The following is a 13,314-nucleotide window of genomic DNA, read 5'->3' as shown; positions in this document are numbered from 1 at the left end:
TTTTTTGTTTTGAGATTGTTGCTGAGATTCAAATATAAAGACTGAAACTGTAAATAAAACTTATGAGGATTATAGCACGGAAATGGTTTACGAATCGTTTAGTTTTTCCAAATATTTTTTTTCATACTCTGTGATGCGCACGAGTGGCGAAGTGGCGAACGGCGAGTGAAGGAATTGTCAACGTCAAATCTTCGCGCTTATCAATCTGTTGTGATATTAGGTTAAGCTTAAGAATATTTTATAAATTCAGTATTTTCTAAATTATGAAGCTATATTAATTAATGAAAATGGAGAAAGGGGAAACTTTTTTATCGTGTGCAGTAACGGCAGAATGGACTACACCAGAAGGTTCAATTATTAGAAAAGTAAACCATAAGACTGCTTCTTTACGACTGATTCGGAACGAATTTCGTGAGATGTTTATGGAGATTACTACAGATAAACATGCCGCAATTCGACTAGGTTTGAAAAGTATCAATGTTTTTAAAAAGTTCATGGCGGAAGGAAAAGCTAGCATTAAGTTCCAAGAGGTTGGTTGTACATTGTTTCTTTCTAATGCACCTCCAACGAACCTCGTTTCATTTCTTCGAACGATGTTCATCAAGATGACTGGTGATAAGGATAATCATTCAACTACTACTAAACAATCTATGAGAGCAAAATTACTAAGTGGTAAAGCCCAAGCTTTTGAAGAGATTAGTCCAGTAACAGTGGCTGATATGCGTAACGCTAAAAATAAGATCAGTAAGGCCACTGTCACAACTCCATCTCCTCCAAGAAAGCGAAAAGCCCAGGAAGAAAGTAGAGGTCCCGAACCTAAGAAATTATATTCACCTTCACCTTTGAGTTGTCAGGGTACTTTGAATAGTGAGCAACAGAGAGTCTTAGAAGCTTGTCTCAGTGGTAAAAACATATTCTTCACTGGATCAGCTGGCACTGGCAAAAGTTACCTGTTAAAGAGAATTGTAACCGCCTTGCCACCTGATGTAACAGTGGCCACTGCTTCTACAGGTGTTGCAGCGTGTCATATAGGTAAGATTTTTATTCTCCCTGTTTTTTTTTTTCACATAATTATACTCCATGAAACCGAACTATAGAATACTCTTTTCCAACAAAAAAAAACAAATATTTACTTTTAAATTTGCAATATTTTTAAAAAATTTTTTGCATACAGGTGGTACAACACTTCATGCATTTTCTGGTATAGGTGATGGCAATGGGTCTGTAGATAATCTTTGTCAGAAAGCAACCAAACTGCCGCTGGTTGCTCAAAAATGGAGAAAGTGCAAGCATCTCATTATTGATGAAATCTCAATGGTTGATGGGGCATTCTTTGAGGTATATTGCATACTGCATAATTTTATTGGTATTGCTTTTTAAATTTATAAATAAATCATAATTTATTAAAAACATTGTTACACTTTTCAGAAACTTGAAGCAGTGGCCAGGTATGTAAGGAAAAATGATAAGCCATTTGGAGGCATACAATTAATACTATGTGGTGATTTCTTACAACTACCCCCAGTTGTTGACAAGAGCCAAAATGCAAAGAAGTTTTGTTTTCAATCCCCATGCTGGGATAAATGTATTGAACTTTGTTTTGAATTAAAAGAAATACATAGACAGACTGATCAAGAATTTATAACTATATTAAATAGCATAAGGATAGGCCGCGTTACTAAGGAAACAAGTGATCGTTTGCTAGGCACAGCTAAACAAAAAATTGAAAGTGATGGAATATTAGCAACAAGACTGTGTTCACATACAAATGACTCTAAAATGATAAATAATTCAAAATTAAGGGACCTCAGTGGAGAGGAGAAAGTATTTGCTTCACAAGACAGTGATAACGCAACAAATATGTTGGATAATCAAACTATTGCCCCTTCAAAGTTAGTGCTTAAAATAGGAGCACAAGTGATGCTTTTGAAGAATATCAATGTTAATGCAGGATTAGTTAATGGAGCCAGAGGTGTTGTGGTCAGATTTGATGAAGGATTGCCTGTTGTGAGATTTAAAAACAAAAAGGAATATACTGCAAGAGCAGAAAGATGGTATGTGAAGAACTCAAGTGGGACATTGCTGTGTAGGAAACAAATTCCATTGAATTTAGCCTGGGCTTTTTCTATTCACAAATCACAAGGTTTAACATTAGATTGTGTAGAGATGTCTCTATCCAAGATATTTGAAGCTGGCCAAGCTTATGTAGCGTTGAGTAGAGCACAAAGTCTAAATACATTGCGAGTGCTAGACTTTGATTCTAGACATGTATGGGCAGACCCAAATGTCCTAGAGTTTTACCAAAGATTCAGGAGACGCCTACAGCACATGGAAATAATACCCTTAGGCAGACCATTGTCTGATAAGACAAATAAAAAATTAAAACTAAGAGAAATTTTACAAAAGCAAATGACTAGAAAATAAACCATAGTTTTAGGCCATTTTTAGCTATAATAAAACACTTGATAATTTAATTATGATAAATTATCGGTTTTGATTAATTTATAAAATTAAACTCCTTAGAAAATGTAGACACAAACATTTATTTTTCTTTTTAAGCATGGAGAGGTTTAAATGAAATCATGAAGCTCATATCTGAGATTCAACATATCTATTGTAAGATTTAGAAAATATAGGATGTCTTATCACGAAAAAAAATTTGTATTACAGACAAATCTCATACATTTAAGACTGATTATAAATTGTAGTTTTAAATTAATTAATAGAATAAATGCATTTATGCAATCAATAAAAAACAAGTAATAATTTATTAAATTCTAAGATAATACAATACAGTCTTTTCTTTTACCTTGACTCAACAGTGGTTAGTATATCTATCTGTTCCTCAAGAGTAGCTAATTTCTCTTGTAAGCATTTAATTATATATTTGTAAGTTTCAACACTTTGTTCTGTTTCCTTTTTAGATGATCTAGCCTCTTCCAAGTTTTTCTGTAGTAATTCTACATGTTTTTTATTTTGAACAACTAGTTCCATCAGTCTTGTATTTAAATGATCTTGTTTTTTTACTAATATCCAAAGCTGAGCTTCAGTTGGTGTGTCAGTCTTGCTTTTGTAGTCATCATTCATATAGGTTTCTAAATTTGAAGGTTCTTTCATTTTGCTTAATATATTCTTAATATCAGACATTAACTCCGCTTGGGTCAATTTATTTAGGACTCTGTCTACATTAGTTCTTGATGATGTGGCTCTCTCTTGAGTTTGCTGAAAGAAATAATGTTCACCATATTTAAATTTAACAGCCCACTCTGTTAACTTACTACTTATGGGATGATCTATGATTGTCTCTAGGATCTACTGATTATTATTAAAACTTACTTTAAAAGGATGTTTGTGTGCAGCTGAAGAAAATAAAGTAGGTACAGCATCATCTTTCAATTTTCCTTTGATATTGAAATATTTTGTTTCAAAGTGTTTAGAACATATTCTACTTCTGTTCCAATCCAGAACAGTACATTTAGTTTTCAACATCTGCAACCATTTGTTTCTCATGTCACTTCTGATTGGACAACTGTAAATAAATATTTACTCTTTACATTTAACGTAAATATAAACGAATTATTTAATTTAGAGATGGTAGATTATAAACTAAACATACGAATGAAAAGTCACTCCTCGCGGTTTATTAAAAATATTATAATTACAGTCGCGTACAGCACAATCAGTGTGGGACATTTTGCTTACTCTTTTCTTATAAATACGTCTTAATTCTATTTATTTTAGCCAAATTAATTAAAGGCAAATTCGGCAATTTTTTTCAAACTAACGAAACGCCACTGTCACTGACATTAAAATGACGTTTGAATGTAGGGTTGCAATTGCAACTAAAATTGAGTGCAATTATTCGATTGTAACTCGATTTGCGTCTGTTATAAAAATTCAAAACTATTAAATTGGGCAATTTTATATCATAGTTCTTTTCAAATATGGGGCGCCAGCTTAGAGCTGCCAAGATACTTAAAAACATTGTGTGCTATTTTAAAAATAATATTTAATGTAAATTAAAACGAAGTTATGTAATTTCCTTTATTAATATGTATTTAATAAAAATTTGATAATAATATACACGTAAATATTGACATAAATATTTTTACATTGAATAAATATCTTTAATCAGTAACGCTTATAGCTACAGGCGGGATGAATCTCCAAACATGGTTGACTTCACCGGAGCACGGTTGGATTATTGAAGCGTTGTCCACCTCTTTAGCAACTGGTTCTTCTAATATTGGTTCTGTGGTCGAGCATTGTATGTCTATTTTATATTCGCCCGGAGTTAAAAAGACGACGGTGCACTCGTGGAAAGCTTTGGAAGTTTCCGTTAATGTTGAAAGAACCACCCTAAAAACGTAAAGAGAAATTGCTTTTTATTATAATTTAAACATAAAAAAGGACAAGTGACTCTGAAGAAAAGTATAATATCTTACTTGTTATTGCCAGCAGTTGCGACACGGTTATCCAATTTGTAGCTGAGCACGCCATTGTTGTAATCCTGGTAGAACTGTACAGAGAGGCAGAGTTTGTGCAGCGGCCGGCTCAACAGATTCTGCACGGATACGCCCAACGCGAGACATTCGCCCGCCGTGCAGTTCAGCTCCTCTTGAGGCTTTATGCATTGCTTGTTCACGCTCACCTCTACAATTAAAATATTACGTGAATGTTTTGAAACTATAGTGAGAATAATGCAAGCAACATTTAGCATATCAACATTTTAAATATTTTCGCGATACATTTGAGTAAACTTATTGATTAAGTCAACAAAAACCATAGATTTTGACTAAATGCAATTTTGCCGATACTACCGTATTGAAATGTGTATTAAAAAGATTTCTTGACTATTATACCCCAATTCAAAGGCGACATCCTGACGATATCCATCATGGCGTGTGAGAGCGTGATGCCACGTACGGAGGCGGCGCCGCGCAGCCCCGACTGCAGCAGCTGCCAGCGCAGCGATATATTGCTAGTTATGTGTTCCGAGCACATCAGCTCCAGGCTCAGTGAACCACTGGATGTCGAGGTTGATTTAGATTCTGCCGTATCTGTCAATAGTTTACTCTATGATCATATAAGTATTTACTCTATGTCACTCGTGGCCATAGAGTAAGCTTTAAGGATTTTATATTATGTGTCAAATGTCAAGGCATATGGAAGCAAAGGATGAAAAAAGCCATATTATATACTCTTCGTATAGTATTTAAATAATATCTTCACTATTCTTAAAAATGTTAATAAAATACCTTCATCATTATATTTATTGGGCGTCACATTGAAGGGGCAGCGGTCCAGCGGTACAGGCACTCTCCTTGACTCCTTGCTTTCGATCAGGATGTGCTTGTCGCTTGTGTAGTGGAAGGCCATCTCCTCTGTCGTTAGATTTGTTACATCCAACACTAGATAAAGTTGTGTCGGACTGAAATAAAATATTATTATTAATTTAATAAATATTGTGGGTTCAAGTGTTATGCCCTTAGGGAAAACAATCATTAAAAAACCCTATAGCGGCCAAACTGGAGAACTTATTAAATGGTTTATTTATTATTTTATACGTAATATATCATTAAATCATCATGTTTACGTCCGAATTCATTGCCATCCCTTTAAAGCCAATCCAATTATTAGACTTTTCATATTTGTCAAAATATTTAATAGTATTCAGAATTGCGTGATTCTTTTGTTCATATTTGAAATCTAACTAATATTACAAATGCGAAAGTTTAGATAGATGGATATTTCTTCGAAGGATCTCTAGAACGGCTACAAGGATTTCGTTGAAATTTGACATAAATGTAGAACATAGTCAGGACGAACACATAGGCTATTAAATTAGGAACATGTACTTACATCTCTGCAGGCAACACATCCCAGTGTGTGATAGAGACGCTGGGCAGCAGCTCCAAGTTGAACTGCAGCGTGGACTGACGGCAGTGGGACTCCTTGCCTGCACCACCAGAGTACCTTATTATCATCTGCAAAATAATGCATTTACTTATAAATTACAAACTTTTTATATATCATTATCAACCTGCCCTTATCCCAATCGAGGGTCGGCACAGTATGTACTACTCCTCCATACATCCTCTCCTCTTTTTTATATCTTATCAATATTATAAAAGCAAAAGTTTAGATGGGTATATGGATGTTTGTTAGAATTTATCGCCAGAAGAAATCTTGCTGAAATTTTGTATAAATATAGTTCTATTATACATTGTCTGGAAAAACTCATAGGTTAATTTTATTTCTAAATTCCGCGAATAAAGGTTACAATGTTTACTGGAACAGCGAAGAGTTAATCATTGTTGTTTTAATATAATTTTAAAAGCAAACTGACCTGCGCTTCAACTTGTCGGCCTCTAGACGGCGGCATCACCGACAGCGGCGCGGACCAACTCGTCGTTTGAGAATTTGAAGATCTAAAACATAGTAAAAACTAATAATTTTTTTTAACCTATTTAAAATTTGTTTACAATTAGATGACATAACCTGCTAATAAAGTTTTTTTTTGCGGACGACAGCTAGTTAATTAATAAATGTTTTATTTACTATCAAAAACCATACCTAAAACTGCCAGAAGTCCGATTAACCATTAATCCACTGCTTAGCGACGTATGTGGGTTGGAACTCTGAGTCGGCAGTGATAGTTGAGCATTAGGTACTGGAGATCCGACTCTTGAAGGGTAGTTAGAGGTCAGACTGTTGGGGAAGAGATTCTCTCCAACACCTCCAAGGTCCAAGAAATCAGCTTCAGCGTATAACTTCAGTTTGATTGTGGCCACTTCATTTGGTAGTATGGGCAGCTGGGATTGTACATCATCGTTGGACCATTGGAATACTTTTGATTGCAGTTGATTGTCCATATTTGACTGTAAATGTTTTATGAATTCAAAATAATTAAGAGTACAATAGCACACAAGGGTTTATATATATATATTTTTTTAGTAAAAATATTAGCAGATTTTTTTTGTAAAATTACTAATATTTATTTTACCATTCCAACTAAGCTCTAGGCTTGTGCTAGGATATGGTTTACGACAATAGTCGAATGGCGGGATTCGAATCCCCGACCTCGTGATCGGAAATCCGTATCCTTAACCATTAGGCTATTGACGCTTAAATTATAAAAGTGTTTTCAAAATACAAAGAATAAAAATCTTTTAATACTTATTTTTCATAACTTTGAAGGTATAGTACACAGTAACAATAAAATTGTTAGAAAAGAAGTCCTATGCTTTAAAATGAGAAACAAAATAACATAATTAAGATTTTTGTTCCGTTCATTGAAGGAAAAAACGTAGGTTCTCAAAGTCTGTCGATAGATGGCACTTACTATGAAAATATTACCACAGATAATTAAAATTGTAGTGTTGCCAATTAAAAAAATGTGGTGTAAAAAAAAATATCCAATTTCACACAAACGTTTGGAGAATCTAATTATTTATTTACAAACAAAAAAAAAGTAATCAAACCTGTATCGCCAGATCCAAATATTCTATAGGCACAGCACTGGTATTGGTTATTTTGATTGCACATTCAGTACTTTCACCATTGTAGAGAGACACATTTGTCACATTGCTGTGACTTTCACCGGACACATTCAAGTGTCCGGACAACGATAGACATGTTTCTATCAACATTGTCGGCAAACTCGGTATCACTTCGATAACGTATGATGTCGGAAATTTATTACTCAATGGTAAATTTTTCAATCTACAATTAGATTTAACTCCCAATGTATGAGTAGAGTAACCTAATATTTGTAATTCCCCGACTTCTTTTGGTGTTCCGTGTAAATTGACTGTGGTTGGTGAGTCTGGTGGTAATATTATTGTCTCTGGTAATGATTCGAACACAACACCCGATGTTAGAAGAAGCATATTGGATACTTTCAGTTCGAATGGTAACGGATTGGTTAGTTTCATTTGTACTTCACATATATCGTCTTCTACCCATAGATATTCTGAAAATAGAAAGTTTTTTTAAGATTGAAATAAAGTTAATAGTCATTGTCATCAATTAAAAAGATACTGTTAAGTTAAGGCCGCCGAACATTGACGGCTTCAAGTAATCGTTATAAACAGTTTAAGTGGTCTTAAAGTACCAGTTGAAATTTAAAAAAAATCATAGTCTTTTATCCTAGATTTTGTAAGAAAATTATTAGTTTTAATTTATTTTTCTCTTACATTCTTCGATTAAAAACATTCTTATTGTTGAATAACTTTCATTACTCTATTGGCTTTTAAAAAAAAGAAAAACTTTTTCATAATACTCACCCATTTTCCCTTCTTCCTTTTTAGATTTCCTCTCGAGACTGCCGAAATGTATTGGTGTAAATATAAAAGGTCCTTGTTGTACTTTGCACTTAACTGAATGCGGGGTTCTAGTCAGTGGTAGAGGTTTGGGTGTGAAACTGAGGCACTGCGGCACGTGGGTCAAGTTAGCTGGTGGTATCACCTCACCTGTTTCCAGAACCAGCGGTACTGGACCTCCCTCACATTGTGCTGATACCGCCTACAACAATCATATATATATAAAAAATACGCAATAATACTCTTACATAAAAAAAAAACATATTATAGATGCAAAATAAAGCGTTAAAGCGGTTTTCTGTTCAAAAAAATGTACTTTCTTCATAATTTCTTTTTAATCAAAATTTGTTAGAGTATTTAAAATGATCACGCTGTTTTCCTCAAGGAATGCCTTTTTATGTTAAATGTTCAATTATGGTTTTCTGGGTTACAGACCTCGGGCTTTCACTGCCGAAGCTCGTGTTATTTTGGTACAGTTTTTTCAAAGAAAATGGTGTACGTATTTAGCTGGTGGAAACTCACCTGTAGCTGTATGGCAAGGTCGCGGTGCTCCTGGCGGGAGAGATGCGGCCACATGGCCTGCAGCAGGAAGGTCATGTGGCGCGTGGCGAGTGCAGGGTGACCCATGCGTCGCGACGCCACCACCACTTCCTGCAGCAACTGGATTTGCAGCGCCGGCCATCCTGACATCAAGTTTTAAGATTGTTAAAAAACGTTTTCAAATAAACATTCTTCATCAACAAAATATGCATAGCCTATCGACAGTAGATGGCGCCACTTAAAATGTATACTCCAAGTGGCGCCATCTATTTTACGTTTGACTTGACGTTTGATAATGACTCTTGACGCTGGCGCCATCTTACTGCTATCAGTTTTATCTCCATTGCAATATATGTTGCAACTTACCTATCTGATGCTGCACGACCTGTCCGGGGTCTAGGCTGAGCATGTGTCCGGGGAAGCTGTGCAGCATGAGATAGTAGCAGCGCTGCCAGTCGGGGTTGGGGTTGTTGGCGCTCACCTGACGCGTCGCTGCCAGTCGCTGGTAGAATGCAGCTTTGCGTAAGAAACCTGAAGATGATATTGATTTGTATTCAACCCAAATAAACACATTACAAACACATTCAAGGGTAAACAACTACATACTTGGAAATTAAATCTATGCAATATTTAACATAACTTACCTATTTCCTTGTAAATTTCAGCAAGAGTGTCAAATCTTTGTATCTTCTCTTGTTCACTGAGCGTTAAATTAATAAATATGACATTCTGTAGAAAACTGGATGTTAACAAACTGTTGTTCTGTTCCACCGCTATCCTTGCCGCTTTGAAGCACGCCTCAGTTTCAATAATACCCGCATTTTGGTATTTACTATAGTGTATTATAGCTTTCCGATACTTTTCTGCAATATCTTCTCCGTTTAAAAGGTATTGATTATTAACTTGTCTAGGTATTGATGGTATATCCATTGTTATGTAAGACTTCTGACTTTGGTATTCAATATCACTGGAGGAAGCTAAAGATTCTGTATCCGCATTATCAGTTTCAGATTGCCTCGAAGAAGTTTCAACGCTATCAGAGGAAGACGGAGTCAGTTCACTGGGTGGGTTTATCGGACTGGATGTTTTCGATGATCTTAACGGAGAAGAAGTAAGCTTGTATTTCCTGAATGAATCAATGCCCGGTTGGAATAATGATAATGGCTTCGTTTTGTTAGGTGAACTCTCTTGAAGGCTTGCGTTCCGGTGTAAAGGCATTGTGGTACGTAGGTTTGGGTAAATTAGGATAGCCGAGGCAGCGCAGTGACCTAAAAAGAACGAAATTATTATTTTCATATGGATAATATTTAAACAAACAAATATATGAGGAAGACTATCTATATCTATGAAGGGCAATTTTCTAATCAAATTCATTTATATGCAAAATTTTTCTTTTGCTTTTCAGTGTAAATTGATATCATTAGTTAGCTACGTCTTCACACATTTATGGGCTTACCTTCTTTTGCAGCAGCCAACCATAACCAATCATTAACAGCCTTTAATATTTCCGCTGCCGAATGATATAAAGCTAAACTTTCTGCTACCAATCCAGATTGCAATGTTAGATCAGCTAAGTTTTTGGTGACCCTACCCATACAACGCTTCTTGTTGTTACGTGAATCCATATCCAGACCTAAAATAATAAATAAAACAATACATAATTATATGCAAAAAAAGATACAAAGGCTACCCAATTTTAACAAACAAGATAACTAAGATTATTAACTGAAAAGATATTTACCTATAAAATCCCTTTTCTCAAAAGGTGCCAAAAGTAGCGACACCTTGTCAAGTTTCTCACGAGATCTCTCCAATCTTTTTGATTCTACTACCCAAAAAAGTGAGTTAATAAGGTCTGCTACATTTTGTTCCAAATCAGACACTGGTTCATTCTCTCCGTAGAACATTGCATGGGTTTTAAAATTAGATGGTATTGTAAAATTTTCTTCTTGTACCACATAAGAAGCACTAGAGGATGTTGATTGAGCACAACTATCATTTGAAGACAGACTATCCCCTGGCTCACTTGTTTGCCTGGAATTATATAAAAGTCTAATGTAGCATACGAGAGGATACATATACAAGAGAGGAAGGGGACATATCCTGTTTCTGTGCATCCCTTCCTCTGTTGATTAAAGGTAGGTAAAGCATTCGCAATTGCAGATGTCACTTTGCTCCTTCTGTAAACTCAAGTGGCTGATAGGTTATTTGCCATTGCCACCTTATCATATATAAAACAAAATTTGTTTATTCAAAGAGAATGACAGTGACAACAATTTGTTTTTGACAAGACTTTAGGCAGTGGAAACTAACTACTGAAAGAGATGTACTATATCTTACTTGTAATTTAAGCTGCTTTTATCTTCTATCTGTTTTTCTTCATAAACACTATATGTCTCCGGTTCTTGTTCTGGTTTCTTCAAATTACTACCAGGTCCAAACATAAAAGCCCGAGAGTCATATAGCGTGTTAGAATACTTAACTTTGAGAGACTCATGGACCCTGCATACTTCATTCAACTCTATTTGGTTTGTAAACTTACTTAAAGTTATCAAACCCAGCAAACGTCTGTAAAAAATATTTGAATAGATTAACAATTATTTACATTATTTGATATAAATATAATACTTTAAACTGTAGAAATTAGAACATTTGAAGTGATTACAATGTGATTTATAGCAAGTCTATTAACTATTATTTCTATCTTTAGAAAAAAACCTTTATCTAATAATAAAGTAAAAAATTAACTGTAAAATTAATACTTTATTAGGAGATACCTATGAGTCTGAAAATCACCCCAATCATTGTTTTCCACTGGGTAATCACGGACATATCTGACCCAAATATCTCTCACTTGTCCAGTGGAATCTAAAAAGTAAATAAAAATATACAATTAAAAAGATTACTGGTACTACTCTTACTTCATTATCAGAATAATACATATAAAATATGTTAAAAACAGATTAGAATAATGTACTATATATGTATGACTAATTCGTGAATTTTTTTCAACCTACCTGTAACCTTAATGTTATTAACCCGCTGTATTCGCTCCCATAACTTATTAAAATTCTTGAGGACGCCCCCAATACCTTTGACCAACACCAAAAGGCAGGCGTGGTGTTGGGCATGTTGCGCGTAGTCAGGATGCGACATTACTGACTCTCCGGGCGCGTGAGATAATATATAGCTCAAGGATGAGCGCATTGATATCTCATTAGATCAATTTGAAAATAAAATATTTTATCTATTCACTTTCTTTTCAATTTCACCACTTACTAATTTCAACATTGAGTAGGATATATATTTCATAAGACATTCAGCAAGAAAACTTAATGATAAGCATCTAATAGTTTAATTATTACTTAAGAGAGTTTTGTTATTATGAGATTGAAATCAAATTCCAATTTGCAACATAAGATTCACAAATTGATGTTATATTGATTGTTGTTGTTGATTTTTTGACTTTTAAAGTAGTGACGTTTTCACGCCGCAGAGTACAACATTTTTGAAAACCTATATTTTGAGAACGGTAGTTAAAATGCCTTTATTATACCTTTGTTTAAATAAATATCTCCAAAAATGTTGTTAGACGTTAAGAAAATATTATAAGAATCCAAAAAAGTGAAGTGAAGTTGTGGAAAAGCTAATCGGTGTTTAGAAAGGCAAATGTCATAGACAGTATTTATTGAAAATTGAATGAACGTCAAACAAGTAAAAATAACCTAAAAACAAACATCTTTGGAAAGTCGAGTTAACTATTGTAAATAAATAAATCGTCCAAAAAGACGAAGAAAATTGGATCAATTTTAAATTTTTTACAGTACAAGATTTGTTAACGCGATGTCTTCCAAAGAAGGAGGAGAGAAGACTAAAGTAAATAAAACGTTGGCATTAGGATATCTTTGATTATCTTAAATTGACTTCTTTTTATATCTTTTTAGAATGCTCAAGGAGCTGGTGATAATAAAGAGAAGAGAAGGAAAGAATCTATTTTGGATTTGAGTAAATACTTAGAGAAAAGCATACGAGTTAAGTTTGCCGGCGGTCGCGAAGCCGCGGGTATTTTGAAAGGTTATGATCCATTGCTAAACCTTGTACTTGACAATACAACAGAGTTTTTAAGAGGTACGTTTTATTTTGAATGTATATTTTTCATATATTTAGCTAGTACTTTTAGAAATGCGACTCATAGACAAATTTTAGCCGCGAAAACTCAAGAGGTTAATGTTGTTTTCAGATCCAGACGACCCTTACAAACTTCTAGACGACACAAGAGCTCTTGGATTGGTTGTGTGCCGTGGAACATCAGTTGTCTTAATATGTCCAATGGATGGCATGGAAGCCATACCAAACCCATTTATAACTCAAGAAGGTTGAACCTAGTGTTTATTGTATTTAATGTAAGGATTTAAAATAAGTAATAAATAAGAAAAAAAATTCTTTATAT

At 34.4% G+C, this 13,314-nt stretch overlaps 4 protein-coding genes across 5 annotated transcripts; 2 read left to right on the top strand and 2 right to left on the bottom strand.

Moving 5' to 3' along the window:
• The first annotated feature begins 169 nt into the window (after positions 1-169).
• Positions 170-2,441, top strand: Pif1 (Pif1 DNA helicase). 2 transcript variants are annotated; one of them, XM_013324792.1, is made up of 3 exons: positions 170-1,032; positions 1,175-1,338; positions 1,429-2,441. In XM_013324792.1, the coding sequence occupies exons 1-3, from the start codon at positions 282-284 to the stop codon at positions 2,422-2,424; spliced, it is 1,911 nt and encodes a 636-aa protein (XP_013180246.1). In that variant the 5' UTR covers positions 170-281; the 3' UTR covers positions 2,425-2,441. The 2 variants fall into 2 exon arrangements, with proteins under 2 accessions (XP_013180246.1, XP_013180247.1); XM_013324793.1 differs by having other exon boundaries at positions 171-1,032; positions 1,208-1,338.
• An 83-nt stretch (positions 2,442-2,524) lies between these two features.
• On the bottom strand, positions 2,525-3,790 carry LOC106126888 (THAP domain-containing protein 1 B-like). The gene is made up of 3 exons (XM_013324794.1): positions 3,617-3,790; positions 3,337-3,529; positions 2,525-3,222 (listed from the first exon to the last, which is right to left on the bottom strand). Exons 1-3 carry the CDS (start codon positions 3,691-3,693, stop codon positions 2,806-2,808), a joined length of 687 nt encoding a protein of 228 aa, XP_013180248.1. The 5' UTR covers positions 3,694-3,790; the 3' UTR covers positions 2,525-2,805.
• A 278-nt stretch (positions 3,791-4,068) lies between these two features.
• brun (trafficking protein particle complex subunit brun) lies at positions 4,069-12,280 on the bottom strand. Its single transcript, XM_013324572.1, has 17 exons — positions 11,882-12,280; positions 11,642-11,732; positions 11,205-11,432; positions 10,606-10,898; positions 10,321-10,497; positions 9,509-10,132; positions 9,231-9,395; positions 8,847-9,007; positions 8,289-8,526; positions 7,485-7,975; positions 6,577-6,881; positions 6,350-6,431; positions 5,863-5,987; positions 5,259-5,431; positions 4,863-5,060; positions 4,446-4,653; positions 4,069-4,359 (listed from the first exon to the last, which is right to left on the bottom strand). The coding sequence occupies exons 1-17, from the start codon at positions 12,069-12,071 to the stop codon at positions 4,128-4,130; spliced, it is 3,981 nt and encodes a 1,326-aa protein (XP_013180026.1). The 5' UTR covers positions 12,072-12,280; the 3' UTR covers positions 4,069-4,127.
• Positions 12,281-12,614: 334 nt separating this feature from the next.
• On the top strand, positions 12,615-13,296 carry LSm7 (U6 snRNA-associated Sm-like protein LSm7). Its single transcript, XM_013324574.1, has 3 exons — positions 12,615-12,740; positions 12,809-12,992; positions 13,105-13,296. The coding sequence occupies exons 1-3, from the start codon at positions 12,708-12,710 to the stop codon at positions 13,242-13,244; spliced, it is 357 nt and encodes a 118-aa protein (XP_013180028.1). The 5' UTR covers positions 12,615-12,707; the 3' UTR covers positions 13,245-13,296.
• Positions 13,297-13,314: the final 18 nt, after the last annotated feature.

The sequence above is a fragment of the Papilio xuthus genome, unplaced genomic scaffold (assembly GCF_000836235.2).
Source record: "Papilio xuthus unplaced genomic scaffold, Pxut_1.1 DF824992.1, whole genome shotgun sequence".
Lineage (NCBI taxonomy): Eukaryota > Metazoa > Arthropoda > Insecta > Lepidoptera > Papilionidae > Papilio > Papilio xuthus.
This window is presented reverse-complemented; position numbering and strand designations above follow the sequence as displayed.

Bases quoted from the DNA above. Each gene is read 5' to 3' on its own strand.
- LSm7 (XM_013324574.1), top strand. From the start codon at position 12,708: ATGTCTTCCAAAGAAGGAGGAGAGAAGACTAAA. The intron at 12,741-12,808 runs GTAAATAAAACG...ATATCTTTTTAG, and splicing joins AAGGAGGAGAGAAGACTAAA to AATGCTCAAGGAGCTGGTGA. The intron at 12,993-13,104 runs GTACGTTTTATT...TGTTGTTTTCAG, and splicing joins TACAACAGAGTTTTTAAGAG to ATCCAGACGACCCTTACAAA.
- brun (XM_013324572.1), bottom strand. From the start codon at position 12,071: ATGCGCTCATCCTTGAGCTATATATTATCTCACGCGCCCGGAGAGTCA. The intron at 9,008-9,230 runs GTAAGTTGCAAC...ACTTGATGTCAG, and splicing joins GGTCGTGCAGCATCAGATAG to GATGGCCGGCGCTGCAAATC. The intron at 6,882-7,484 runs GTTTGATTACTT...AAACATTTACAG, and splicing joins ATTTGGATCTGGCGATACAG to TCAAATATGGACAATCAACT.
- LOC106126888 (XM_013324794.1), bottom strand. From the start codon at position 3,693: ATGTCCCACACTGATTGTGCTGTACGCGACTGTAATTATAATATTTTT. The intron at 3,530-3,616 runs GTATGTTTAGTT...ATTTATTTACAG, and splicing joins CGAGGAGTGACTTTTCATTC to TTGTCCAATCAGAAGTGACA. The intron at 3,223-3,336 runs GTAAGTTTTAAT...TATTTCTTTCAG, and splicing joins CACACAAACATCCTTTTAAA to CAAACTCAAGAGAGAGCCAC.
- Pif1 (XM_013324792.1), top strand. From the start codon at position 282: ATGAAAATGGAGAAAGGGGAAACTTTTTTATCGTGTGCAGTAACGGCA. The intron at 1,033-1,174 runs GTAAGATTTTTA...TTTTGCATACAG, and splicing joins TGTTGCAGCGTGTCATATAG to GTGGTACAACACTTCATGCA. The intron at 1,339-1,428 runs GTATATTGCATA...TACACTTTTCAG, and splicing joins TTGATGGGGCATTCTTTGAG to AAACTTGAAGCAGTGGCCAG.